Source organism: Polistes fuscatus, unplaced genomic scaffold (assembly GCF_010416935.1).
Source record: "Polistes fuscatus isolate 324 unplaced genomic scaffold, CU_Pfus_HIC Scaffold29, whole genome shotgun sequence".
Lineage (NCBI taxonomy): Eukaryota > Metazoa > Arthropoda > Insecta > Hymenoptera > Vespidae > Polistes > Polistes fuscatus.
The window spans coordinates 241,861-252,591 of record NW_025113106.1 but is presented as its reverse complement, the minus strand read 5'-3'; the positions used below and the strand labels follow the sequence as shown (position 1 = coordinate 252,591).

At 42.4% G+C, this 10,731-nt stretch overlaps 3 protein-coding genes across 3 annotated transcripts; all 3 read left to right on the top strand.

Annotated features, from left to right (window-relative positions):
- Positions 1-1,525: 1,525 nt before the first annotated feature.
- Positions 1,526-1,960, top strand: LOC122519058. The gene has a single exon (XM_043638222.1). The coding sequence runs from the start codon at positions 1,526-1,528 to the stop codon at positions 1,958-1,960; it is 435 nt and encodes a 144-aa protein (XP_043494157.1).
- Positions 1,961-1,984: 24 nt separating this feature from the next.
- Positions 1,985-3,846, top strand: LOC122519057. The gene is made up of 3 exons (XM_043638221.1): positions 1,985-2,173; positions 2,422-3,109; positions 3,341-3,846. Exons 1-3 carry the CDS (start codon positions 1,985-1,987, stop codon positions 3,844-3,846), a joined length of 1,383 nt encoding a protein of 460 aa, XP_043494156.1.
- A 57-nt stretch (positions 3,847-3,903) lies between these two features.
- On the top strand, positions 3,904-4,760 carry LOC122519056. Its single transcript, XM_043638219.1, has 2 exons — positions 3,904-4,183; positions 4,297-4,760. Exons 1-2 carry the CDS (start codon positions 3,904-3,906, stop codon positions 4,758-4,760), a joined length of 744 nt encoding a protein of 247 aa, XP_043494154.1.
- Positions 4,761-10,731: the final 5,971 nt, after the last annotated feature.

Sequence of the window (10,731 nt, the reverse complement as noted above, 5' to 3'; positions counted from 1 at the left end):
TTAATAAAAAAAAAAAAAAAAAAAAAAAAAATTATCGTCATCTCCCCATTCACGGAGACTGTAGCGTTGACTTCATCATCTCGGGAAGTAGTGGGGGCGGCCCAACTACTGCGTTATAGTCTCACTTAGCAATCGTAATCCTACCTCAACATGGCTGCGAGACTAGCGCTGCAGGAGGCGCGAGCTGATACAATCTCAAGTCTGACGGCAAATAATAAAGACATCCACTCAATGAACCTCTCTACCGCGGTCGACACAAGGGAACTGCTTCGAACAGCGTGGAAAAAGTTCGATGCTGAATACGACCGAATAGTATCGTCATCTCGAGAAACGGCAATGGAACAGTCGTACTTTAAGGACAATCGTTATGATTCAACCATGCAGACATATCTAGCTGGAGTTACGCTACTAAACCAGCGTATAGAGGAGCTTTCTCAACAGGTACCGCCAGTCATATCTCAGACACAATCTCGTCCAAGGACGGTACTTCCGAACATCTCATTGCCGAAGTTCTCAGGTGCCTTCTCAGACTGGAGACCCTTGGAGGAATTATTTTCCTCAATGATAAAAAATAACCAAGACCTTTCACAGGTTGAGAAGTTGCACTACTTAAGGACTCCTTTTACAAGTCATCTTCATCTCGATCATCTCCTACCAAGTCCATATCTACCAAGAAGAGTTCTTCTCAGAATTCTTCAAAAAAGTCGTCCTCAGAATGAGAAATAGGTAGGACATCTCATTACCCACATCGTCCTCTCAGATCCATTTTAAAATCGACCATCTCATCTTCCTCAAGGTCCTCTCACACGACCAAACGAGTCAGATTTTCGTCACCTATCTCAGACATCGATCGTTCGTCTAATCCATCGCTTTCAACGTGCTCTCGAGCTCCAGTACTCTTAGCTACTTGTAAAGCTTTTGCCATATCTTCAAATGTATCGCTTAAGTTAGTACGTCTTCTCATTGATCCTTGATCAGAGTTGACTTTAGTTTCTTCTAAAATCATAGCTAAGCTAAAGCTAAGCCGTTCTCCAGGAAACATTAATATTCAAGGTGTGGGTAGTACATCTCTAGGAGCGACCCAAGGTCAAGTGTCTTTGGTCCTCCAATCGACATACTCGTCATCTCGGGTTCATCTTAAGGCATTCATTTTGCCAAAAGTCACATCTCAATTGCCGTCGTCTGTAATATCGGAGCAAGACTGGCCTCATCTCAGATCTCTTAAATTAGCTGATCCTGACTTTCTCACTCCAGATCACATTGACATTCTCATTGGTGCTGATAATCTCAGACGAGTTTTTAAGTCCTCTCGCCTTGTTATGGGAAGCGACTAAGAACCTATAGCCTTCCACACGAGGTTCGGTTGGGCAGTTCTAGGTGCAACTTCCAACTCGAGCAAGGTTGATTCTCTCAAAATTTGCCATGCCATCTCTAACGATTCTCTTGACAAAGCTCTCACAAAATTCTAGGTTCAGGAATAAGTCTCATCTTCCCCCGCGTCAACCTTGAGTCTCGCTGAATCGCAATGCGAGCAGCACTTTTTGTTGATACGCACTCTAGATTGCCAACTGGTCGTTACATGGTTCGTCTGCCATTCCCGAAAGACATATCCACCCTAGGGCATTCAAGGTCTCTTGCCATGAGATGCCTTGAAAGACTTCTCAAGAAATTCGAAACCGATAGGCATTTCAAGGAGACCTACTCTGGTTTCCTTAAAGAATATGAGTCTTTAGGACATATGGTTCCTGTTCCTCTCGATGCTCCTGAGCCATCTCAGGCGTTTTATTTCCCGCATCACGGAGTTTGGCGCGAGCAAAGTTCCTCCACCAAACTGCGGGTAGTATTTAACGGTTCAGCCAAGTCTTCAACCGGTATCTCTCTCAATGATCTTATGCACACTGGTCCGAAGACTCAAACGGACATTTTCGATGTACTGCTGTGGATCAGGCAACACAAGTAAATTTTCATAACGGACATTGTTAAAATGTTCCGCCAAATCCAAGTACATCCCAAAGACCATGACCTTCAACGAATTCTCTGGGTCAATGAATCATCTCAAGTTCAGGCATATCAGCTTACGTCTGTAACGTACGGTACTCGCTCGGCTCCTTATCTAGCCTGTCGCATTTTTAGACAGCTAGTTGAGGATGAAGGTCATAATTATCCTCTTGCAGTAAACCCTATTCTCAAGGGAAGTTATGTTGACGACATATCAGGGGGGGGGCAGAGACTATTGATCATCTCAATGCAGTCGCATCTCAGTTAGAGGACATGTGCTCCTCCGCCTGTTTACCACTCGACAAGTGGAAAAGTAATTTTCCCAGCCTCACTCGCACCTCTCTCTCATAGTCTGACAGCTCGCCTGTCCATTCGTTTGATGATAGCACTACCAAGATCTCAAGCATCTCCTGGAATTCTCAGAAAGATGTGTTTACTTTTCACGGTACCATCTCTTTTCATCAAGCGGTCACGAAACGCATCATTCTCTCAGAAGTTGCTCAATTGTTTGATCCTCTTGGACTCCTCTCTCCGGTAGTGATCAAAGCGAAAATCCTCATGCAGCGACTCTGGTTGGAAAAGGTTGGCTGGGATGATCATCTCACTCCAGACATCGTTCACGAGTGGTCTCAGTTTAGGCAACATCTCTCTCAACTATCAGTCATAGAGACTCCCCGATGGATAAACCTCTCGTCAAAGGCAACCTCAATACAAATTAATGGATTCTCAGACGCCTCTCAACTTGCGATGGCAGCAGTTGTATATATCAAGGTGTCGTATGCTGACTCATCCTCAGTAGTCAGTCTAGTCTGTGCTAAGACGAAAGTAGCTCCTCTCAAGAGGTTGACAATTCCTAGACTTAAACTCTCAGCAGCGGCCCTGCTAGCCAAGCTGACCGGAAAAGTAATTAGACTTATCGAACTATCGGACGTTCTCACTTTTCTGTGGTCTGACTCTTCTGTGACCCTTGCATGGTTCAAAAACAATCCTATGAGACGGAAGGAATTCGTAGGCAATAGAGTAGCCGCTATTCACGAGTCCGTACCCCATGCTCATTGGAGATTCATCTCCGGAAAGCTCAATCCAGCTGACTGTGCATCTCGTGGGCTCAGTACATCTCAACTCATTGATCACCCACTATAGTGGAGTGGTCCACCATGGCTTTCTCAGTCGCCAGAATTTTGGCTCTCGTTAATGCCACCCTCACCGGAAGAGGATTTGGAGGAACGCCCTGGCATCTCACTTGCCCTCTCACAAGCCCAACCTCTAGTTTGAGACATCGTCGACATTCCTCAACCATCTTCTTTTCATCGGCATCTCACTAAACTTTTTCGGATCACAGCACTCATTCAGAGGGCAGTCTCGTGCTTTAAGAAGGTTCCTGGCTCGAGCTTGTCCGCATCGCCATTGAATCCAGCAGATCTGGAGAAGGCTAAAACGTTCTGGATACGCGCGACTCAAGAGGCGTATTTCTTACCAGAATTGAGAACATTGTCGGCAGGTCAATCTCTCCACAAACGTCACGTTCTGACACGACTCACGACCTTTGTCGATCGTGCTGGAATTCTCAGGGTTGGTAGACGGTTGCAAAATTCTCAGCTGGATGAAGATAGTAAACATCCAGCAATACTACCTCGTCAGTCAAAATTCACCAACCTAGTCATCTCCGATGCTCACGCCAGAACTATGAATAGAGGAAATCAGCTGACGCTCTCCTACATTCGAAGGACTTTCTGGATTATTGGAGGTCGTGCTCCAGTGAAGTCCTTCCTCAAAGATTGTCTCACTTGTGCTCGAATACGTGGAGTGAGAGCTCAACAACTTATGGCTCCACTACCGGCATCTTGAGTGACACCATCTCTTGTGTTCGAGACTACAGGGCTTGATTACGCCGGGTCAGTAACAATGAAGACCTTTCAAGGCAGAGGTGCTAAGTCCTTCAAGGGTTGGATAGTAGTGTTTATATGCTTCTCTACCTCTGCCGTTCATCTCGAGGTAGTTTCTGACTACACCACCGAAGGATTTCTCAAGGCATTTCGCCGGTTCACCAGCCGTAGGGGTATTCCAAAAACGCTCAGAAGCGACTGTGGCACCAACTTCCAGGGGGCGAACAAGCAGCTTAAGAATTTACTCTCAGCTGCAACGAAGGAATCTCTCAAGATCCAGAGACTTCTCGTTAATGATGGCACTAACTGGATCTTCAATCCTCCAGCAGCACCACATATGGGAGGAAAATGGGAGAAAAACGAACTATCTCGGATACGTTGCTAACGTTCAAAGACTTCTCAACGTTTTTAGCTCAAGTTAAAGCGGTTCTCAATTCTAGACCTCTCAGTTCTCTCTCGGAGGACCCTGATGACATCAGAGCATTAACACCAGGGCATTTCATCAGAGGGGAGGCATTGACAACTATCCCCGAGCCTGCTCTAATAGACATTTCAGATTCCAGACTATCTCACTTCCAGCGAATTCAAGAGCGCTTCCAGCAATTTTGGAGAAGGTGGTCGACGGAATGCCTGCAAGCGCATCAGACCACATCCAAATGGCAGACATCGCAGAACGATATCAGGAAAGGGTCTCTTGTCCTCATCACCGACGAGCGACTTCCGCCCTCGAAATGGCCTCTCACCAGGGTGATACAACTACACCCAGGAAAGGACGGTCTCTCCAGGGATGTCACGCTGAAGACCGTTACCAGCACTATAACTAGACCTATCGTCAAGCTCGCACCATTGCCTCTTCAACCGCACACGGAAACATAGTTTGTTCAACAGCTCAGCACATCTCGTCATGTCAAATTCTCGATTAACGCTCGAGAATTGGGGGGGAGAATGTTCGAAAATTGCCCCACGCAAACTAGATGACAGCACTTCTCGGATAGCATAATTAAGACGCCGTCTGTTATCGTCGAGAAGAAGACATATCGATTGTTTTTATTGATCAAGGGATCACGCCACTTAACGTGTAAATAGATCATTGGTCCCCTGTGACGTCATCCTCTGCGTGTTATTCTCCTATTGGTTTTTTTGTTCTCTCTTCCTAGCGTGGAACGCGCTAATTGGTGTATCGTCCTTTTTTCACTTCCGCTCTGTTCCTCAACTCGAACCGAAAAAGTGGCGTGTGGTCCAGAGAGAATCGTTTAATAAGCTAATCTGTGCGGACGTACATTTAGAAATCTCAAAGAATTGTGCATCATCTCATAGACTTCATCTCGCTTTATTCTTATCTCTCACCGTTCCATCTCTCACCGTTCCATCTCATCTTACTCTTTTTCTTTTCTCATCTAGGCCATCCTTGTGTTGTGTCTTTCTCACTGATCATCTCTTTATACTATCTTTCATTAACGACATATCAGGTAATCTCTTTACCTTTTATCTCTAATTCTGATCCTCTCTTTATACTTTCTTACCTCTCATTCTTGTATTACTCGTTTCATTATTTCTATCTATTCTCATATTAAATTTATTATTACATTTCTAACGACTTTTCGTACTACGTACTTCCGGCACACGTGGCGTGATATCCGGTACACGTGGCGTAGTCTATCCATTACTATTTATTAACTCATATTATAATTTTGTTATCTCTATTTTTTTTTGCTCACAAATTTTAATAAATCTCGTTACATACAAACTCTACCAGAAATTAACATAATACAGTCCACTTGCCTATCTCGTCCGTCTCTTATCCTTTTTCTTAGTACTCTCCGATCTTCTCTTCGCGCATCTCTCTCTAAACTAGTAATTTCTCAAACACTCGGGATGGAAATATTGTTCCTCAACCCAAAACTTTGTTAATTTCTAACCTCAGAAGAACTGTACTATCTCTTTCAGATGGCAATGCTCCAATTAATTATAGAAGATACTTTGCCGAGAACAATAGCATTCCAGGGGCAATTTTCGATGCAAACTATGTTTTACAGAATGCTGATGAAATGATGCCGGCAGAATATAGATATACGCACGAGCGTATTGCATATTTGCTCGTCAGGGTAATATATTGCTGCAGTCATATAAAACTAATAAAAAATGGGACATTAGAATGATATCAACTATTCATAATGCAGATATTTGTGATACCAGGAAAAAGGATAAAAATGGTGATGCAATCTTGAAACCAAAATGCATTATCGACTACAACCGGTACATGAAAGGGGTCGACCAATACTTGAGTTCTTATCCAATTTTTAGAAAAACAAAAAAGTGGAGCAAGAAAGTTTCGTTGTATTTCATAAATTGTGCAATATTTAACTCTTTTTGTATATATCGACATTTGGACAGGGAGTACATTCGGAAATTAAATTACCACGCTTTGTTCCCTTTGAACGCGCTGTAACGTAATTCAAATGGGAAGGAGGATCACTGAATGTATGATCTCATACTGTATTCGATACGGCTGCGCACGTGTCGACTTTAGTCAGGCCTGCTTTACGCACTGCCAATCGTTCTAACACGTTGTTCAGTTGATTTCTTTCGCGCCTTAAGTTCATAAAAGAAATGTCGAACAGAAGTGAACTATTATAAAAGCTAAGAGAGATAGGTGAAGAGTGTTCCGATATAGAATCAAATGCAACGAGATGGGAACTATCATCTGAAGATGAATTGGATCATATTAAAAGTGAGACATCTGATGCTGAAGAGAGCGATGAAGAGGCGATGACCAACAATGAAAATGGAGATGTCATCAATGTGCCCAGGAAAAGGCGTAGGTTGCTAATTAGTTCAGATGAAGAAACTGAAAATACCTCTCAGGAGACCGAAACAGATGGTACTGTGTGGTTGAAATTTGACGAAGGCAGTATTTCCGGAAAACTACCATCTACGTGTATTTTCAAGGGTGTGACAGGGCGAACAGGCTACGCAAGAAGAAACGTTATGGCAAATAATCTTGTCAGTGCATTCTCGTTGATAATAAATGATTATATTATCAAACATATAAAAAAGTGCACAGAAGAAGAAGCCCGCTGAATTTTGGATTACGATTGGACAACTACACTGCCGGAAATACGTGCATTTATTGGCATTTTATATGCTCGTGAAGCCTACGAGGCAAAAAATTTAAAACTAAGTTTTTTATGGTCAGTCAAGTGGGGTCCCGAATTTTTCAGAAGAACTATGTCCCGAGATAAGTTCAAGCAAATTCTACGATTTACTCGTTTTGACAAACGGACTGAAAGAAGTACACACATCCGAACAAATAAATTTTCCTTAGTTTCGAAAATATGGGACAAGTTTATTAAAAACAATCAAGCTTGCAAAACATAACAGTTGACGAACAATTATTTCCAACAAAAGCTAGGTGCAAGTTTATACAATATATACCTAATAAACCGAATAAATTTTGCATCAAATTTTGGCTTGCATCAGACGTTACTAGCAAGTACGTGTTTAATGGTTTTGCTTACTTGGGGAAAGATAAACAACGACCATCGTCAATGCTTCTAAGCGAATACGTTGTTCTGAAACTTGTCGAACAATATACAGGCTGTAGAAGAAGTGTCACGACCGACAACTTTTTTACGAGCATGTCACTAGCGACAAAATTATTGGCCAAAAAAAATACATTAGTTGGAACTATTAGAGGAAATAAAAGAGAATTACCAAAAGCAGCCAAACAATCGAAAGATAACATGCCTCGTTTTTCCACTTTCCTATATAGAACAGAAAATTGTGTCCTTACAATATATGAAAGCAAACCGAACAAAAGAGTGACTGTTCTAAGTACCAGGCATAAATTTGTTAAAATTGATAAAAGTAATAGAAAAATGTTACCAAATTCTATTTAGTCTTATAATAAAACAAAATTTGGAGTTGATATGAAAGTTCAAATGGCCAGAAAATATACGATGAAATCTAGATCTCGTAGATAGCCCCTCCAAATAATTTTTAACATTTTAGATTCGGCTGCAATAAATGCTTGGATCCTTTATAAAGAAGTGACCGGAATACAAATAGAACGAAAACAGTTCCTGTTTCAATTAACAGAACAGCTTTCCGCCGATTACACAACTAAAAGTAAAATTGTCAAACAATCACTTTGTACCAAAAATTCATCGATTCAATTCAAAACACTCCGGGAATCACAAACCAAATACGCCTGTCATCTGAAATCATTGATTATATTCAATTATTTATATCTGAGGAGTTAGTAGACATAATTGTAGAAGAGTCGAACTATTATTTGGCCCAACAAACCAATAACAATACGAATAATCAAGAAACAATGAAACGAAATGAGTTGTATTGTTTTTTGGCCACGTCGTTATTGATGACACGAAATAAAAAACTTTACCTCAAGGAGTACTGGAGCACAGACGATTTTCTACGCAGCGATATTTTTGGGAAAATAATGACCAGAGATCGTTACTTCCTGCTACTCAGAATCATACATTTCTCCCATGAACCAGGATGCATTGGCGACCGCCTAATAAAAATAAAACGAATAGTAGACATACTGCCACACACGTTCAGTGCGGCATTTGTGCCTTACCAAAAACTTTGCATAGACGAAACCTTACTTCTATACAAGGCAGTTTGTAGGGTGATTTGTAGAATTATGACTTCGGTCTTTCCATAAGTGAACTTGAATCACGCTCGTCGCGCCCAGGACTTGCTGGCGCAACGAATGGTAGAGACAGGTGCGAGCGTCGCTATCATCTCGGAACCGTGGTGGGTCCCTCCCGGGGACAAGAGATGGTTCTTGTCCCTTGATAGGACCCCCCTCTTTGCGATGTTAGTGGATAGAAATGAAAGGCCCTGTAGCCTGGTGCGTAGGGATATCTACTTTGATGTCGTCAAGTGGGGGGAGGACTCGGTGGTAGTTTCTGTCTACTTTTCTCCCAGCGAAAGCATAAGTATGTTTTGTAGATTCCTTGATGAGCTCGAAGAGCTCTTAGGAATGTTCCCTGCCCCTTCATTGCTAGTGGCTGGCGATTTTAATGCCCGGTCCTCTAGATGAGATCCGGAAGGCAGAAGCAACCTTAGGGCTGAGTTGCTCTGCGTATGGGCCAATAGGTTAAACCTCAGCTTGATTGACAAATCCGGCCGCCTCACGTGCGTTCGACCGCAAGGGTCGAGCGTTATAGACCTTACTTGGGGCTCGCCAGCTGCTGGTGTCCGCTTATCGGATTGAAGGGTGGATGAGGCTGAGTCCCTTTCGGACCACTTGTATGTTGTATTTGAGTACAGTCATGAGGCTACGGGCTTCCAAAGCTTGCGTTCGAGGAACAGTGGCTTCCCTAAGTGGGATGCAAGGGCTGTGAACGATGACATTCTCGCTGTAGCTCTCATATCTGGTAAGTGGTCGCGCTCGGTAAACAGTGACAGTGTCGTGCGTGAACTGACTAACAAGGGGACCTTACACTGGGACCCCCACAGATCTTAACGAGCTTTGGTATATTAGTGGTATACTTTTAAGGTGTTATCGTGGTAAAGGGATTTTTCAAAATGCGCAGTCATTTTGAGGAAAAGGGTTTTAAAGCTTTGACTTTTGTTGTATATATGTTGTTGATTGGCGAAGAAATTTTTATTAAAACATTGCAAATTCTTTCTGAACATATTACTGTAAGTGATGAAGAACTTATACATAAAAATGAAATCTGTGTAGAAAATAGTTTTGAAGATGTTGAAAGTGATGTCTCAAGAGTTATTCCTGTCAATTGTAATATGTCCGTCTTGTCAATTTCTGTCAAAGGTTCAATACAATTTTTCTTAAGCAAATTTATTTCAGAGCCAGTGTCAATCATAAGTGTCACTTGTCCAGTCAGTCGAGGTGAGACCCCCGTGACACAAGGGGATTCCCACCTTGGGTTATACCTTATTTGCTTGATTGAGACGGTCCCGCTTTCGGACTCGGGCTCCGTGGACGCTGTTTCGGTGTCGGGGAACGACGAGCGTCGTCCGTCGCTCCCTTCACCCCGTTTCCCGGATTCCGTTTGTCTAATTGATATTTTAATTTCCGACAATCAAATATTATGTGTCCTAAGTTTTTACAATAAGAACATTTCTTTGGACTTTTGTATCCCGTCTTTGTTTGGGATGTAGGACGATTTGGGGAGGTACGACCCGACTTATTTGAATTATCCTGTCTTTTTTTTATACATCTATCTTCCGTGTGTCCTTGTCTTTGACAGTAGTTACATACCGCCTTTTTAAAACAGTCATCTTTTTTATGACCCGGCCTGTGACAGTGCTCGCAGACTATGTTTTCTTTAATTTGTCGTATATTAGCCACGCGATTTCTAGATGTAGGTGAGGCGTTTCTTTTGCATCGTCTTTAAATTGCCTGTCGATTTTTAAAACACTCATCAAAGCTGCACGGAAATCTGTAAGCTTCTCGAAACGTATCGCGGTACGATAATTGTCTGGTAGCCCGCGAATGAAGGCGTCGAGGCCTTCTTCTTCGATTCTTCTTTCCACTCTCCTTTCAAGACGACCAACTTGTTTCGCTTCTTCTTCTATTATCGATTGTGTTAACTCCCTAATTCGACTAAAATAATCTAGGACGTGTTCTTCCGATCTTTTAAATTCTGTAGCTAGTTGTCCCCTAAAATAATTGGAACTGTGTGTAGGCGAGAATGCGTCTTTAAGTATTTCAATTAATTGTCGACTCTTGTAAATTTAAGACCTTACCACTATGTACGCTGTCCGCGTAATTTAGATACGATCAAACTGGTTAATGATGTCTCTGTTTCGTCAGTAATAGTCGGCGGAAGAGAATCCAATGCCCTTCTAC